The sequence below is a fragment of the Rhineura floridana genome, chromosome 1, assembly GCF_030035675.1.
Source record: "Rhineura floridana isolate rRhiFlo1 chromosome 1, rRhiFlo1.hap2, whole genome shotgun sequence".
In the NCBI taxonomy this organism is placed as follows: Eukaryota; Metazoa; Chordata; class Lepidosauria; order Squamata; family Rhineuridae; genus Rhineura; species Rhineura floridana.
In genome coordinates, this window is record NC_084480.1 from 219,805,282 (window position 1) to 219,824,278 (window position 18,997).

General features: G+C 41.2%; 1 protein-coding gene across 4 annotated transcripts in view; it reads right to left on the bottom strand.

Annotated features, from left to right (window-relative positions):
• Positions 1-18,997, bottom strand: part of DCDC2 (doublecortin domain containing 2) — a 78,675-nt gene that overhangs the window by 27,451 nt on the left and 32,227 nt on the right. For all 4 annotated transcript variants that reach the window (XM_061593372.1, XM_061593367.1, XM_061593361.1 and 1 more), the window contains exons 4-8: positions 18,562-18,638; positions 18,344-18,475; positions 6,503-6,649; positions 4,567-4,621; positions 3,957-4,107 (exon numbers count right to left, since the gene is read on the bottom strand). In XM_061593372.1, coding sequence (XP_061449356.1) covers positions 3,957-4,107; positions 4,567-4,621; positions 6,503-6,649; positions 18,344-18,475; positions 18,562-18,638 — 562 coding nt within the window. The remainder of the gene's footprint in view (positions 1-3,956; positions 4,108-4,566; positions 4,622-6,502; positions 6,650-18,343; positions 18,476-18,561; positions 18,639-18,997) is intronic.

Here is an 18,997-nt window from a genome sequence, read left to right on the forward strand (position 1 = left end):
CCTGCTGCCTTCAGATGTAGTGGAGATAGGAACGGGGAAGGAATCTGGCAATCCATAATTTCTAAGCAGACACAATTGACCTGATCTGCCTAGACCAGTCTGGCAATCAGAGGAGGAGTTCAGTCTGGAATCTGTGCACTGCTGGATTCCCACTCTCTTACCAATTTATATATAAGAGCTTCCCATTTGTCTTTTTCTCTTTTTTTAAAAAAAGTAATTTCATCTGCTTAAGAGTGGCTAGCTGCATGCAGGACTCGTGCTGCCACAGGCATTGAAATCAGTAAAGCAAATCCCCTTGGGAGCAATGGGTTATCAGGGGGAAAATTAAGTATTTTACATTCACTTCCTCTGAGACCCTAAGGAAATTGAACGTAAAATGTATGTGAAATATGGAAAATTTCCCAACATGGCGGATTTTCTTCTTAGGTCCATCCCTTGATGGAGGACATGTCCCATAGCCAATGTTGAAAATTTAACTGCCAGTCAAGTTGACTTCTGAATATGGGAAGACATCTTGTTATTTGGCTCACAAAGTAACATGTCTTGAGGCCAGCCCCACTTCCAAGCTATCAGAAACAGCACACCTCACAGGGTTGTTTTGTGGTTAGTTAAGGCATTTGGTATGGGCACTTGTTCTGCAATGCTTGAGTAGCAGCCATAGCTTAGTGGCAGGGCACGTGCTTTGCAGGCAGAAGATCTGCTTTGAACTCTTGGAAATCAGCTACAATATTTCCTTGGGGATCTACAAAGGAAATTTGGGAACTCATTCTACCTGCTGATGGGGTTGGACAACAATGGGCCAGCAGTCCTGGCCCATTCTTGAGACAAAGCCAGTACTGGCCTGGGTTAGAGTATAGAGTTTCACTTGGTAATCACTTTGAGGCATCTCCAAAGGCTGGTTAACAGAGGACATCCTTCTGGGAAAGGCTTTAGGTAACTCAAAGTGTGGTACTTTGAAGGTGTTATGGTACCACTGGCCCCATATGGTATATCATTTACAGGTGTGGCTGAGAGAAGATGAAAGCAGGACTGCTGGCTCCACATTTGACTCTGGATCAGGCTAAGGCATACACTAAGAAGTAGCAGCTGACACCTTTTCTTCCTGGAAATAGTGTTCTCACTGGAAGGGTAGGATTTTAGAAGACAGCTAAGGTTTACTGTTAATCACTTTTGAGTATCTTTAAAAATCATGGTCAAGTCTACTCTAAACATTTGTCTCTTGTCTCAATTCTGGAAAGCAGGATAAGGGACAAGTAACATATTAAAAGGACTTTTTAATTAAAAGGCTGAGACTAGCCCACATATTTCAACTTCAGAAAAAAGAGATCAAAAGAATGCAGGATTCAGTTAATTCAAAACTTCTCTACAACATTATACTTAACACTTCCCAGTTATATCATCAGGAGCCTACATGATTAATTTTCAGGTACCAATTAATTTCTGTTCACCCATGTTGTTGCTGGCATTTGATTAGTGCTTAGTTTCCATTTTATTTCTCTCTGTTTTGTTTTGACAGCTGGATTTGCTTTTGCTTTTTATCTCTTGGTGAGGGAGTCTTTATTATAATAGATTATATTAACATATTACTTCTTGTGAGCTGCCTTAGAAGCCTAGATGTGATGCAAAGGCAGGATATTAACATCTTAAAAGAAAAAAAAACTACATTTTTAAAAAGTTTGCTCAGAATTGGAACAGCTTTGTCAAAATTGTGTGCAAGCAAAACCAGTGTTGCATAGTTCAGACAAAAACGGCAAAAACTATTTAAATAAAAGTAAAAAACCTATGAGAACACCAAGATCTTTCTGCTGATTGAAAGAAACAGTTTTTAGTGTTTTTTCTTTTCTTAATGGAAAGTCAGGATATAAATATTTTATTTTATAAATAAATAAATAAAAAGAATAACTGCTATCCCTCAACAGTGCAGCTTTCACTTCTGATAGGCAGCAATAGGCCTCATTCACACAAGGCAAACAAGTAATGGTTTATCATGAATACACCAATCTTGTCCATTGTGCTCTTCCCTGGTAGTGCATGAGAGAAACAAACAATGATCCCTGGGGCTTAGCATTAGATCAGGGATTGTGATTTGTTTCATTCAAAGAAACCACAGTTATTAAGCCAAGAACAAACCTAACCTTACTGACTGCAATTCATTTGGAGCAAAACAGTATTCCTGGTTCAGAAGTGACACTAAGTTATGGATTGTGGTTTGTTCCTTAAGTAGGTGAGATAGGTTCAATAACACTCAACTATTAACTATAGTTTACCTTGATGTACGGACTGGGTCATAAGAATCCCTTTTGCTTACAGTAGAGGTGGAGAACCTATAGTTCTCCAGATGTTGTTGGGCTACAATTCCCATAACCCCTGGCCATACTGCTTGGGGCTGATGGCACTTAAGAGGCCAACAACATCTGGAAGGAAACATGTTTCCGATCCCTAGTATATAGTATTCAAGACTGCAGGGCCTGTGTTAATTTCTGGGATGTTCAGAAAGTAGCAGAAACACTCATGGCTTAAAGAATATCTATATAAAACTGCCTATTAATTTAGTTGCACGATAATGAAACTTAGAACAGTTGGGCAATAGAACAATCCCTCAGTACTTCTGAATTGCTACACTGACATTACAAACTATAGCCCAAAGCATGTAGACTCTGTAGCAACTGACTAATTAGGATTCTTCATCTGTTCTTCTCCCTCTGTTAAATTTATAGTAACAAAATCAGGTGGCTAGGAATGTGGCATGTGAAGGAGACAGGATAATTTCAGTTCAGATTAAACTTGGATGTGATGATCTGCAAGGAATATGAATTCATTTTGCTCCAGATATAATCCATCTTTCTTTCTGTTACTCTTTTGGATAAAGTGAACCAAGGCTGTGAATGTCATCTGCTAATTCATAGACATCTCAAATTTTGACCTTTACGTAATTCTATATTATGTCTCCAAAAAAATTACATTGTTGAGAAAATAATCAATTCTCTTATACAATTTGCTTTTTCGCTGAACCATCATGTTTTAATAAAGACTTATATAGTAACCAAGGGTATGGTATAATCTGTTCCTTACGCATGTCACTGGACACATACAATCCTGCAGTTAAGGGAATGTCAACAGCAAGTGACTCCTGCATGCAGAGGTGCACACGAGGAGAAGAGAGCAGGGGAGGGGAGGGGAGGATGCAGCAGGAGCTTGATCATTCCTAGAAATCCCACTATTCTGGCAGCTGCTACACCATTACACCCCTGGTAGCAAAACACAAAAGCACAAGAATACCATTAGAAACTAAGAGCTAACTTAGCTACATCAACAGTGGCTTCCACAGCATCCTGACAACCCTGCCATCATTCACAATGACGATTCACAATCACAGTGTAGATTATAATGGTGCCCTCATCTTAGCCATGCATGAAAAGCTCCAATCAGTGTGTGGCAATAGCAGTATTGAGATGATGGTATCATGGAGCCCAGTCCACATCCTATCCTATTCACAGTGCAGAAGCATGCTTTCAGATCAGCTCATTGTACCTCCCATACTTCAGTTGAAGGTTAGCAACCAACATTGCAGAAACAACTAAGCCCCTCTCCTTCCCTGCTACATCTTCTCTCTGCCCTATTTTCCCCCTGTGCTGATGAATTTCCAGTATAATAGTGGTGTAGCACTACACTCTGAGCATTGAGTTAGCCAGGAAAAGGAATGTAGTCCTTTCCCAGGGGGGTGTAATTCATGTACAGGCTTACCTCATTAGTCCAGGGAATTTTTAAAAAAAGTTAAAGTTAAGAGGATCATGTTTGGAAACAGTAGTTTTTAGGAAAAGTCATACTAGCTCATGAAAACAGCACAAGGCACAAATAACAACTGAGTGGTGTTCATGGCAGCCACACTTAAGATTTACCACTACTTTGTTACTCCTCAAAATACCATTAATATGATATGGATTTCAGGTACTTACCATTATCCAAGAGAATATGAGATTTGGTCACTGCTTTTACATTTTCTTTTGTTTTAGCAGGCTTTTTCATATCTTGATTCTGTACATGCTTTTCCTTTCTCTTTGGAGGCTGTGGAGAGGACACTGTCTCTGCTGTGTCAGTAGATTTGGACTAGTATGATCATCCCATCACAAAAAAGGAGGAGGAGAAAATTTAATTTGTGAAAACTTAAAAAAGAGCTTTTAAGGCTACATTCCTATGTACACCTATATACCTGAAATTAAGTTCTACTGAACTCAAATGGGACTTACTAGACATGAATGGGATTGCTCTGTAAGCATCCTTTTCAAATGCACACATATAAGTGCTGTTTTACTATCAATATTCCCAAATTATAATCCTGACATCAGTGTGCTTTGGATATAATGTGAAAAGCAACAGAGGTATTATTTCAGACAGGTTTTGGGTGTGACAGAAATGGAAGGAGAACAAGAAGCTCAAGTCTCTCATGCTTCCTTTCTGTTCTGTCTGAGGAATGTTTGTGTATACGCACAAAGGAAAATGAAATCCCACCTCATGGTATTAAACAAGGTGGTCAACCATGAAACATGTATTATTTCTGATACTTACACTCCCCTTAGATTTTCCAGATCCACCAACAGGAGGTAGTGAGGATGATTTAGAACTGCAGAAAACAATAATAATATTTCAAGTTCGAAACACTTGGAACATTCTCAGATTCATGAATTACTAGGCTGGAGTAGCCCATCAATTGCAAAAAGTTAAATTTTGGGGGAAGTGGGTTTGTTGTGCAACAGCACCAAATCAACTTCAATTGCACAACTGAACTTGCCATGTAGGTGATTGAATCCCACCCCAAAATAGTGACAGTCAGGAAGCAAATAGAAAGACATGATGTTTGTTGATAATCAGGAAAATGATGGGAAACGGCACTAGAAAGTGTGGAATAACAATAGCTTGAAGCAATTCTGTATAACTTCCCCACATGCTCAATAAACAGCTGACATAATCTAAACTGTCTGAAAACACTATGCAAATGAGTCATAATTAATGCTTAAAAACTGGTTGTAAAATGGGAAGCAACCCAAGATACCTAGAAGCAAGTGATCGTGTGATATATTTTGTAATGGTTCACACAATTATCATATCCTGTCCTAAACAGGGTGTAAATCTAATAAAATCTCATAAAACCATTATTTTAGTTAAACACTGTATCAGTGAGATCCAGACAAACTTCACATTATGTGTTACCCAGGCCAATAATTTGCTTAATAACACATTTCAAGGCAGGAGACAATTCACTTGCGGCCACCAACAACATTAAGAGGTCCGGATACAGAATTTTACTAATTGCTGTTCCCCCAGCACCTCCAACAAACTCTTCCATGGAGAGTTAATATCATGTGCCCCACAAGAATGCTTCTGCAGTAGGCATTTAAGGGTGGAATTGCCATTCTTTGTTCACTATTTTTTATAAGCATTCAGACAATACCATCACTCAGTCATTGTCCTCCAGTATTTCCCCCCTTTGTTCTGTCTTTTCTCAAACCACAGAAAGTCCAACATTTCAGGAAAGCAGAAGTACAGTACTCACAAGTGTAGGCAGCCTTAGTGGCACTCTTCCATCTTTTTTAAGGAGGCAAGGTTTCAATATTGGCAGTGTCACATTAGGCAGGAATCTGGCACCTCTACCCTTCAGTCACCACCACGCTTGCTTGTTTGTTTTAACCAATATTAGTGCTAGAAAGCTTGTTTAGCTTATTGTGCAATAAAATGTTAAAATTAAATAGCACTTAATTGGAAAAACATTATAGTGTTCTTTGGGAGAGGGAAGCATGATTTAAAAAAACCAACACCATCAGCATTGATTTCTGGGGGGGGGAGGCTGTAGCCTCCAACAATGGCTGGTGAGGGTCACAGCCCTCCAAGGAAGGACCCTATGTAATAGATGAAATTATTGAAATGCTATAAACAACCACAACCCATGGTATCTCAAAGACCAATTGCACAGGGAGCAGTTACATGCAGGTAATTTGAAGGACAGTACTAAGAAGTCTTTTATTTGTGGTCTAATAAAATGGTTGTGAAGGACAGTAACTTTTAAAGCTGGCCCAAAATACGTTTGTTCAAGAAACTATGGAAAGTTGGGTACAGAAAGCTCCTGAAGTGAAAACTGTTGACTTTAGAGATTTATGCAACTGGGAAGTTGTGATCCACCACTGAGTGAAGTGGGTTAGTGTGGATTATGGGAGCTTCAGGGCTTCTTTGCTTCAAAGCAAAGCCCTTGTTTTCCCCCCTAATCTGGGTTTAATTCACACAATACTTTTTTGTCTATGCAAGTGTTCATATGGAAAAACAACATGTGAACTAGGCAAACAAGGATAGAGATATCAGCCACAGTTACAGCAGCATTGTGTAGCTTCTTCTCTACAGTCCTGAAGTTACAAGAGATATGTTTGGCTGCAGCAGGCATTTGAGTTTTATCACACTATATTATTATATTTTTGTTCATAAATATGGCTAGTGCAAAACACATTAAACTTACCCATAAGACCTCCTCATTGTCGACTTGGTGAACAGCAATTCACTATAGGGCAGCTTCTTAAATTTATCTCTACCAACTGCTACATAAAACTGCCCATTTTCTAAATCCAGCCCACACTCAACAGGTTTTCCATCTAAAGTGTAGATCCTGTAAAACATATATATAATAGTTTCAGGTTGAGTTCTCATGAATACTGTTCTTTAACAACTGAAATACATCACCTGCACCCTTCAAAGAATCAACAAAGTATCTCATCAGAACAATGAATAAATCTAGTGATACATTGTGAGCCATATTCCAGGTGAAAAAAGGGAATAATCCTTGGATCCATTCTTCCCTATCATTGGAATGATGTCAACTAAACTGGAAGGAATTGTTAAAGAACTAGTAGTAGGATCAGTGGTGTATTGCTTCCGCTGGTTGTACAGGAGGAGTTCTCAGTGAGTTTGGCCCCAAGTTGTGCATGAAATTAGCCGAATGCAGCTACTTACACTTTATAATATGCCTTTTCCAAGGATTTTTCATGTAATCTATATTGGTACTCCTCAGTTTTGTCCTTTTCTTAGAAATTAGGACAATCCTTCCCATTTTCTACACCAATTTTTGAAATTGGTGTAAAATATTTAAGTAATTAATTAAAGTCATTTATAAATTGCTTAATATTTTTAAAATCTCTAAACCTAGTCACACTGTTAGGTTAAGTCTCTATAAATTAGAGAGGCACAGCATTGCTAAATGCATAAATATGCATGTACTGCAGACATATGAGTCGCTCCTCCCCCAAACTTTGAAAATTCAGTTTTTCTTGAAGCCATGATTTTTCTTTTTGTCATGTTACATCATTTGCACAAACCAGCATTGGCATTTTGCTACCACTTAAGTTATACCAACCCAAAAGGTAGATTTACTAGCATCTCTGAAATATCCTAAGAAACGCTGCTTCACACCTGCACCAGCCCTGTAGCTGGGAGTGGGGTGAGGGCACTTCCCCAGAGCTGTTCTTTGCCCGACCTGGGGGGGGGGGCAACTGGCTGGAGCTCTGTGCCTCCCCTCCCCCCCAAAAATGGCCCACCTAGAAATGTAGCTGTCCCACCTAACAAAGAAGGCTAGCTACAGGGCTAAGCTGCACCACTAATAAGTGCCACTAGCTGGAATGGAAGGCTGGGTTAGTGGTGACCCAACAGCCAAGGCAAGTGGGTTGGGATGGGGAGTGTAGGTGCCTGGGGGGTGCCAGTGGTGAGAGGGATGGTGAGCGAACAAGCACTGTGACTGAACATTCACAAGAATGCACAGGTGGAAATGGCTGGCAATGGTCTGGCCAACCCACTTCATGGGAAGTATCAATGGTAGATATGAGGCCTCCCAGAATCCAGCTCCACAGCTCACCCAGGCCACTGCTGCTGCTGCCCACTCACTTACCTCCCCATTTGCTCACTCATTCACCAAGCCATGTGGTCTACAGTGAGGAAGGGAGTAGGCTTAGCGAGATCAAAAGGGGAGAAAGGGGGACTTAGTGAGGTCTAATGTTGGGGGAAAGGAGGAGGATTAGCAAGGTCTAAGAGGAAAGCTTAGCAAGGCCTAAAGGGGGGGACAGGCTTAGCAAGGTCTGGAGGTGAAAAGGGTTGACCTGGGGGGAGCTGGGGTTGGTGAGGGGTGGGGGGAGTTTGGTGAGGGTAGGCCGGGTTGGCAAGCAAAGTGAGCAGGAGCGGTAGCCCCTAGTGTTTAACAGAATTTCTAAATGACCCTTCATCACACAGTGATCACAGGGCACTTTCCAACTTAGTGTGAAACAACATCATATAAAACAACAGTGAAATACTATAATTAAACCCAATCTTCAGTAAAATACAGCAGCGCAGGATAAATCTAAAGCCTTAGACAACCTCACTAGTTCCTCCTTAATTCCCAAAGCTGTCACGTTCAGGGATGAGTCATCATTGGAGCAGCCACCATAAACAGGGTGACTGAGTGCACCAACCATGACTAGCCAGTTTACTCCTTAACAAGTTGGTGAGCACAGAAGGAAAGTTCCTTGGGAACTACAGCTTCTGCAACCCAAACTGAACAGGTCCTCTGCTTCAGACAGAAGAGGCTACAGGCATGTGCAAACTACAGGGATAAGCTCAGAGTTGTCAGAATGGAACACTTCTTGTGGACATAAGGAAGCTTTCTCATATGCAGGAATCTCGTGTAAAGCCTTACAAGCTAGGGATGGTTCCTGCTTGATCTGCCTGCCTCGGTAAAAACACACCATGAGCCTCTTTTCTACCCAGAATTAATCTTAATACACCTTTTGAGTTTACAATTCATGAAAAAGAGCATTGGCAGCAGCCTGAGGGCTCATCCATACATCCGTATAATCTGTAATATAAGCCTCTTGTGCCTCCATTAATTCACCCTCATCCATATGGCCTCGTCCAGTCACTGCCTTTCTGCACTTTCCCCTCCCCTGATCTGGAGCTTCCAAAATCAACTATACAGTACACTGAAAAGGATTATAAACAGTTGCTGGGGAGAGATGCTGGTTGCTTTGACTCAGTTTAATTCCTCCTGATTCTGTTGGGTTCCCATTGGCTCCCTCACCCCTCTCCCGTCTGATATGAGCCAATCAGCAACACAACAAGATGAGGAAGGGGCAAGTTTGTAAACAAAAAGGGGCATGCCTACAAGTATGGATGAAGAAAGATTTGATTTGAGTTCAAAGAAAGTGCAAAGCAATCAGGCTTGGACTGCCAGCGGACAATTCCAATAAGGAAAATGTGGATTTTTAATAGTGTTATGAGTATGGGGTTGGAATGGATGATCCCTGTGGGTCCCCTTTCCAGCCTCTGATTTGGAAACCTGTGCCTTGGAATGAGGAACTCGCTCTGCTGGTCAGATGAGTCTCTCTTTTGTTAAGCTAATAGAGTGGCCAGGTAGGAGAATGGGATTATCAGTTGCCCAGCAACTGGTGAATGGGCCAGGAAGACCCTTTTGTCATTGAAACTCTTCAGGAGAGCATCCCCCCCCCTCCTGGCAGCTAGGAGAGGGTTGTGTTTTTAGTTGTGTCCAAGAATTGTTGGGGACTGGAGGCAGGCAGAGGGGCTGGCTCTCTGCATCATGGCTATAGGACACCTCCTGTAACACTGATGGAAAAACTGGATATTGGACTGCTGGTGCCTTGAACCCCTCCATCCTAAGCTCAGGTTGGAATGTGTGTAAATAAATAAACCATATTTCATAAAGACACAGCAGTCTCCGCTGACCTTATTCCCAAAGGAAACCAAACCCTGGATGAGCGCAGGGACCCTAGAATTCTCACCGCTTGGAGATTGGGGAGGTGCACAACACTACGATCTGGATGAGCCCTCACTTTATATTGCCTGCTCCTTCAGTGCATCTCTCTGAACAGGCACAATAGTGTTATCATCCTTCAATATTGCCTGTCAAGAAACTCAACTGTGTGTCTCATCTCCAGTTCCTAGAGCTGCATTCCCATTTTCTGCACCATCACCATCTTCCAGCAGAGCCTCACTTGTCACCCTGCATCATGTAAATTTCAGGCACTCCACCCTTACTTATCCAATAAATGTTCAATTTCAATATATTTCAGTTGTTTGGAACATATTGACCAGCCCCACGTTTGTTTCTCCACTATGACACATTTGCTGGTGGTAGGGTGAATAGGTAATTTAATTCCATACACCAGAAATGTGGCAGTAGTGGATGGTGTGGTGTGGCAGTGGCACTTACCTGACCTCCCAGTGCCAGAGTCACTGCTGCTTACCAGGAGAGAAAGTAGGAGGGGCAAGGTGGCGGGGAGAGTGGCTTTGGGGAAACCCACTGGAGGACCAATATGGCACTCTTGCTGGTGGATTTGCACAGCACTGATCTCCCCATGACCTTGCCCCTCCCCTCCCACTCTCCTTCTTGGTAAGCAGCAGCAATTTTGCTACTAGAAGGTTAGATAAGGCCACCAACCAATCCCACCATCTGCTACTGAAATGTCATTCACAAGTCTTGCCATCTGTACTGTTAACTGATTTGTGTAACTGAGGAAAAAGCCCACACGTTAGTAAACGTTCAGGTCTTGGCGGCACTGTACTGAACCCTCTTAATGTTGTATTCATTTATTTAATGAAGAATTTTATGCTTATCAGAATTAATGGCCTTTACTGGAACCTTAACTAATGATAGTCCAGTTACCACAAATCACAGTAGCTGACTTGCTAATGATTAAACAAACAATGATAGATTACACTAACTAGTTAGTGTGTTCTCTAACATTTTAAGGAATCAAATACAAAAACTGGATTTACAGGAAACACAGAAATGAAAAAACAAAACAATATGTTGTTCAAATGTCTCTCAAGCCTTCTGTATTTAACAATAAATTACACATGAAAATTAAACATTAGGGTTTTTCTAAGCAAAAGCTTTCTAGACCACTATTTGCCTTCAAAGCACATCTGGAAAACCCAGATTCAGAGATTATTAGCAAACTGTTAGGGCATTCAAGCAACAGTTGGGGAGTGAAATGTTTAAGGGATGTACAGGCATACACACCACCTTGCCCCCAGCATCCCCATCCTGCGTGTGCTGCCCAACCCTCACTCACTGAGCAGGAAAATCTATAAAAGGGGCTTCTAAGCATGAACACAGGGTTCCAAATGGTCCAGAGGCTTCTAAATGCATTCAGCTGGATGCAATCAGGAGCCTCTTGCAAACCTTTACACTTAATGGGGGAATGCAGTGCAGCACACATGGGTTGGGAACGTTGGGGACAGGCCAGTCCATGTACCTCTGTTGCCCTCTTCACAGATTCACTCTGAATGACTGAAGAGGGCTTCTCAGTTACTGTGAACAAGGAAATAAGGAAGAGTTCAAGAAAGGTAGGGAGGACAGACCATATAAACCCCAAAATGGGGTATAACAATGAAATAATGGTTTAGCATTGAGGAAGATCTAAGCCAGTGTGATTTTTCCACAAGCATTGCAACAAAATATCCAGGTCTTTAAAAACTTTTTTCAAGCATTAATTCTAGGTTGTGCCATGAACACCATGGAGAACTCCTAGCAGGACTGGTCCGAAGAGGAAGAGGAGGAGGGGCCCCAGGAGGGGGGAAGTGGTCTGGGAGGGAGGGATGAGAAGGCCAGGTGGGGGGAGCGTTCTGCTGTCACCAGACTCTCCTCCGAGGTGTCAGCCGACATGGATGAAGAAGTTGAGCTGTCAATCCATCCCCTTATCCTGCCTTCAGTAGTCATTCCACTTCTGGGCCAGCCTCCTGTTGCTGACCTACCTTGAGCGCAGGAGAGGATGCTGGAGGAGGAGCCAGGGGATGATCTGGCCGAGGCATCCCCACCTCCATTGCCACAGACATGCCAACTGAGCCCATTAACCAGCCTACCCAGGAGCACTTGGTAGCTTGCCCAGCCCGAGCCGAAAGACAAGTCCCATGCAAGTAGTCATGCCCACCCCATACTTTATGGGGGACATGTCAGGTGTTCACTTGTGTAGCCATGCTGAGTAATGCCTTACAATCATCTTAACCCTGTGCAAACTGTAATCTGATCTATTCTCCAACTGTGTGCTAACCTGTGGATTAAAGCCACTGGGAATGCCTGAGCCAAAAGTCCCGTGTTGGTAGGAGCAAGGGCACGAACCTGACTCCAGCACTGAAGTCAAAGCACTTGATTAAAGAGGAAATAGGAAATTTCCTCTCCAATAAATCCTTCCTCCACCACCACACTCCAAAAAATCCTCTAGCCCCAATTCAGTGCCTGCCTGGGTTTCTTCTGTGGCTTTCCAAGCTGTACAATTAGGACAGCTATAGCTTTCCCCAGCTTCACTTACTGCTCACAAACCTGACAAAGCACTGGATGAGAATTAGCCCGTTCCAGTAATATGATGAACTGAGGGCCAAATTACACATGATGCAGAAGAGAGCTTCTATCATCTTTTCTTTTCTTCTCTCTCTCTCTCTGCAGTGCAGAGGAGGGATTTGGGTTAGGATAGCAGTGCTTGAAGAAGGATGAGTTTAATCCTTTCCCTCTACGTGCTTTCCCCATTGGCAACTGCACTTCTCCCAATAGCAATCAGCTAAAGTGGGAAGGGACAGCATCAACTGGCACCTGCTTTTGTCCCACTCCATGGCTAATAGCAGCTTTAGCAGCATGGGAAATTTCCATCAAGGAAACTATCTTGGGGGAAATTGTTAGCCCCCTTCCCCACAGCCTAGCATCCCCAAACCAAGTGTCACACACAAAGCTGTTTATAAGGCTAAAAGATGACAATAGGAGGTCATCTCACAGACCTCTCACGGCATGTATAGTTTGGCCCTCAGAAGGGGAAAAAACAGAAATATTATCCTTGTCACGGAAGGAATTCAGAAGTAAAAAAGTTGTCAATATGGGTAACTATCAACTAACAAACTTCACTCTAAGCTTTGTGAAAAGGAGACCTTTTTTTAGTGCTTGTTAGTTGCTTGGGAGGGGTCAGAAATGTACGACATAAGGTAAAGGAGCAAAGGATAAGGGCAATAGATGAGGGATAGTTGATATATGCCTATCACACACAGAAAGAATTAAGAAGAAGAATCAATAGGTGTCACAAATGTCTAAATTTGAAACACATCTGTTTCATACACATTTTCACAAGCTGGGGGCTGTACTGAATCTGCAAGTGCTTTTCAAAATGACAGATAAGCAGTTGTAGCAAAGACATCCCTCTCACAGCAAAGAAACTTTGGAGGTGGAAAACTTGTCTTCTGAATTCAGAAATATGGTTAAGTAAGGTTCTGTGGCAAGCAACCCTAATGAGAAAAGGAGTCCAAGATGGGTGGGACGAAATTCTAAAGGCACAATGGCAAACAATTCTGTCAAGGAAAAAAGGGGGAAGACAGCAGAAGAAGCCAATGTGGCTTCACAGAAAGCTTAGAGACGACCTGAAAACAAAAAAGGACACATACATGAAGTGGAAGGAAGGCCACGCCACAAAGGAAGAGTACAGACAGGTAGCACGGAATTGCATGGATGGCGTCAGGAAGGCTAAAGCTGATAATTATTTATTATTATTATTTATTACATTTATACTCAACCTTTCTTTTCATGATAGAAACCCAAGGCAGCTTACATACGGTTCCCAGGCGGTCTCCCATCCAGGCACTCACCAGACCTGACTCTGCTTAGCTTCAGCAGGGTGCTGACCATATGTGCCTTCAGACCATAGCCTGGGACTAGAATTAGCAGAGGTTAACGAGAGATGCCAAAAGCAATAAAAAAGCTTTCTTCAGGTACATCCATAATAAAAGACAGAGAAAATAAATAGTGGTACAGCTACTCAATGAGGATTGCAAAATGATAACAGATGACAAAGAAAAGGCACAAGTGCTCAATTCCTACTTTGGCTCAGTCTTCTCCCAAAAGAGGGTCTATGACTGTACTGGGAAACGTGAAGATGAAGGGGCAGGACTGCAGCTTGAGGTTGATAGACAAATGGTCAAGGAATACATAATCACTTTGAATGAGTTCAAATCTCCAGGGCCTGATGAACTGCATCCTAAAGTATTGAAGGAATGGGCTGAAGAACTCTCAGAAACACTACTATCTTTGTGAAATCATGGAGGATGGGTGAAGTGCCAGATGACTGGTGGAGAACTAATGTTGTCCCTATCTTCAAAAAGGGCAAAAAGGAGGAACCTGGGAACTACAGACCAGTCAGCCTGACATTGATCCCTGGGGAAATTCTGGAGCAGTTTGTAAAGCAGTCAGTCTGTAGGCACTTTGAAAAGTGCAGTGATTACTAGAAGCCAACATGGATTTATCAAGACCAAATCCTGCCAGCCTAATCTTACCTCATTTTTTGATCAGGTAACCTTCCTGGTAGACTGTAGGAATGCTATGGACATAATATATCTAGACTTCATGGTTTCTTCTCAAACTGGGGGGAGGTAAAAAGTGGGTTAGTGCAGGACTCAGTCCTCAGGTTCAGTGCTTTTCAACATTTTTATTAATGACTTAGATGAGGTGGTGCAGGGAATGCTTATCAAATTTGCAGATACAAAATTGTGAGGGACAGCTGATATCTTGGAAGAGAAACAAAATTCAAAGGGATCTTGATAGACTGGAGCACTGGGCTGAAAACAAGAGAATGAAATTTAACAGGGATAAGTGCAAAGTGAATCAGAGAAAAAGTGGATAAGAGAAAAATCAACTCCTTTGAAATGTGGTGTTGGAGGAGAGCTTTGCACATACCATGGACTGTGAAAAAGACAAATAATTGGGTGTTACAACAAATTAAACCAGAACTAGCATTAGAAGCTAAAATGATGAAACTGAGGTTATTCTACTTTGGACACATCATGAGAAGACATGATTCACTAGAAAAGACAACAATGCTGAGAAAAACAGAAGGGAGTAGAAAAAGAGGAAGACCAAACAGAAGATGGATTGATTCCATAAAGGAAGCCACAGATGAACTTACAAGATCTGAACAGGGTGGTTTATAACAAATGCTATTGGAGGTCGCTGATTCATAGGGTTGCCATAAGTCGTAATCGACTTGAAGACACATAACACACACACAAACACAAGTGCAAAGTTCTACACCTAGGAAAAAGAAACCAAAAGCACAGTTATAAGATGGGGAATATTTGGCTCAGCAATACTACGTGTGAGAAGGATCTTGGGATTGTTGTTGATCACAAGCTGAATATGAGCCAACAGTGTGATGTGGCTGCAAAAAAGGCAAATTCTATTTTAGGCCACATTAACAGAAGTATAGTTTCCAAATCTTGTGAAGTATTGGTTCTATTTGGCACTGGTTAGCCCTCATCTTGAGTACTGCATCCAGTTCTGGACACCACATTTTAAGAAGGATGCAGACAAACAGGAACGGGTTCAGAGTAGGGCAACAAGGATGATTAGGGGACTGGAAAAAAGCCCTTTGAGGAGAGACTGAAAGAACTGGGCATGTTTACCCGTGACAAGAGAAGACTGGGGGGGAGATATGATAGCACTGTTCAAGTACTTTTTTTTTTTTTTACAATAATTTTTATTCAAATTTTCATAAAACATACAAAACAAAATCATAAAACATTCAAAGACAAAAAACAAAACAAAACAAAAATAATTAAACAACAAAAAATAAAATATTGACTTCCCATTTGTCACAGATCAAATCAGTTATAGGTCTACAATATATAACAATCCTGTCTCTTAAATCATATTATAAAATCACTTTCCTCCAGTAGTTATCTTAATTAATCATCAAATCTCATAAACATTACTTTATTCTTTCCACAAAAAGTCAAAGAGAGGTTTCAATTCTTTAAGAAATATATCTATCAATTTTTCTCCAAATAAACATGTCGATTAATCCATCTCGTTAATAATTATAATAATCTTATTGTCATAACCATAGTCCAAATAAACATTTCGATTAATCCATCTCATCAAAATCTGTTAGGTTCAATAATTTCAATAGCCATTATTCCATTATCCATATTAGTTCCATCTTCCATCTTCAATAGTCCTGTTAAGTCCAGTAATTTCAGTGTCCAATCTTCCATTATCAGTATTCCATAATAATCTTGCTGTCGTAGCCATAGTCATATAATAGGAGTCTGATGGGAATTTCCTCTATCCCAAATATTTTCTTGCCATCCATTCTGAATAAGTTGCTGAAATACTGTTGTAAAGTCATATCTCTGTTCTTCTTTTTTACAAAATGCACTGGCTCATCTCTTGAGAGTTTTTCCATTGTCACATGGCTGCAGTTAATTCCATAGATTTTCTCTATATCAAACTCCATCACGTCATTCCAGTCCAAAAGATTATCCAAGCCATTGATAACTTTATCTCTAATATCTTCATTAATTTCTTCAGAGATAACGTTAAATTCCAAACAGTAGATTTTATTTCTAAAATCCATAAACTCCAGATCTTTTTCCAATTCCACATTTGTTCCAATCTCCAGGGCTTGTATCTTCCCTTTATTTTTTCTTTTCTCATCTCTGATCTCATTCTCCTCTCTCACAGGATCCCCTATTTCTTTAAGCTCCTGCGTCATTTTGCTCAGTTCAATTTTCAGCTCCTTACTACCCTGTCGCAGGGTTTGTTTCGTTATCTCAATCTCATCCATTATTTTCTGAAACATAGTTACTTCCAGATTCTCAGCCACTTTCTTGATTGCCATTTTTAAAACCACGAAAACAAAGCAAAACAAAAATAAAGAAGAACCACTTCTTATTTCAGCAACAATTGGGTTAATATTCCAGGCTTGATGACATCACAGTATAAACAGAGCAGCCTGCCTTATCTCTCTATGTTCAAGAATGCAAAACAAATTTAGTTCCCAGCATCAAAACAGTTAGTGGCGTCGTGAAGAAGCAGATTCGTCAAAATAAAATAGACCAAAAAGAGAATAGTCCCAGACAATATAATATTCCTCGGAATAGAAATCAGGAATAGAAATCCCTCTTCTGTTTATATCTTTAGAATGCACTTCCAGGACAGCTTTTTGCGACAGAAACAGAGATAAGCTGTTAATTTCGTGAATAACAGAGAAGAGTTATAGCTCACCCAGAAGTTGTCCAAAGCCGATCAATCTGACAAATCTCCTTTTGCTGCAACAATTTAAACCAAGTAAAAAAAATAATAGAAAGAAGGGTGCTTGCCTGTTAGTCCGTTCTCTCTTTAAAGAAAAGATAAACGTATCGCTTAAACAGATAGAGCTTGTTCAGAAGTCCGTCCAGCATTGTTGGCTGGACCTTATCTCATAAATTAATGAAATCCAGTCCTCCCAACAAAAACAGGCTTTTGAGGTTGATCTCTACGTTTCTCCCTGCCCGGGAGAAATTTCATCAGTCAAAAAAAAATGTTCTGACTGATTTATATCTGAATAAGCTTCTTTTGAGGCGGGAGCCCGTCCCAAAAGCAGGCACAAGCGAAGTCACCCTTCCCGGAAGTGAGCACTGTTCAAGTACTTGAAAGTTTGCCACACAGAGGAGGACCTGGATCTCTTCTTGATTGTCCCAGAGCGCAGGACACGGAATAATGGGCTCAAGTTGCAGGAAGCCAGATTTCAACTGAATATCAGGAAAAACTTCCTAACTGTTACAGCAGTACAACAATGGAACCAATTACCTAGGGAGGTAATGGGCTCTCCAACACTGGAGGCCTTCAAGAGGCAGCTGGACAGGCAGCTATCAGGTATGCTTTAATTTGGATTCCTGAATTGAGAAGGGGTTGGACTCGTTGGCCTTACAGGCCCCTTCTAACTCTATGCTTCTGTGAATTCAAACTTTCCTTTGATCATCCAGGCCTTTCCTGTGTAGGTATTATTGGAATGCATTCCACCTGGACTTCTGTCTGAAGACCTGCTTGCTTATCAATTTATATCCCGCACTTCCTCCCAGTAGGAGCCTAGGGCGGCAAGTATGAGCTTCCTTCACAACCATCTACTCCTACCAGATCTTACTTATTCAGTGTGTGCCTCACTAGCTCCTACTATGCATTTAGGAAGTATTTTTAAATTATTTTAAAAATTATCCTTTGGAAGCCTTAGGATTTTTCAGGCTGTCTATATGCACAGTCACTTAAAAAACGCTACCAGCCAGCTACAGATGATGCAAGACAGCAAGCACCACTTTCAGGTGCCACTGCAGAGCATCAAGTGAGCAAATAGTTCATGCACTTACTGACTGCTTCTTTCGAGTGGTGAAAGGAGTTAAAGCCCAGTTCATCATGTACATGTACAACATTGTACCACTTTCACCACTAGAACCTGGCCCTGCTCATCTGCAGCTTGCTAGCAAAAACCTGAAAGTGTGGTTATATCTGCAATATGCAAGTTCCTCTTACCTGTGCGCAGCACCACTTCTTAGTGTAACTTTTTCAGTAACCATTTCGAGAACATGATCCCATTGAGTTAGTGCTTTTCTTGGGATGAAAAGACGCACAGCTGGGCTTACAAGGTCACCATTAGCAATCAGGCTAAACAAACAACAGAAGGTTGCAATCAGCTGCATGTTCTACAAAATAAATGATGATCAAACAGCCTATCAGTAAATCCTACTTACAAAACAGTGCATGGCTCCTGAAGAGGCTTTCGAAACCGTGCAGACACATTGATTTTGCTGTGTGTAACTGGCTTCACCTGAAAGATTAAAAAAAAACTGGTGATTTCTTCTGCATCAGCTTGCCTTTAGGTCTTTATAACCTTATTTTATTCTTCCCAGTACCAATTTTCTAACAGCAGCACCTTAAGAGACTTTGCAACTAAGCATATTGCATACCATTCTGCACTTGTAGTTGTCTTTTATTTGCACTTCTGTTGATTTTGTGTTTTCCCTTTCTCATCAAGCCCCTTCATTTTTCTTCCTTATTGTGGCTGTGAGTTTGTAGCCAAGATTTCTCTGAATTTCAGAAGTTAATTAGTACCCTTACTGATTTGTTAGTGGGTGTTACTGAGTCAAAGTTGGCCTCCTAGTGTTTGCAGGTCTGCTCATTTCTTGG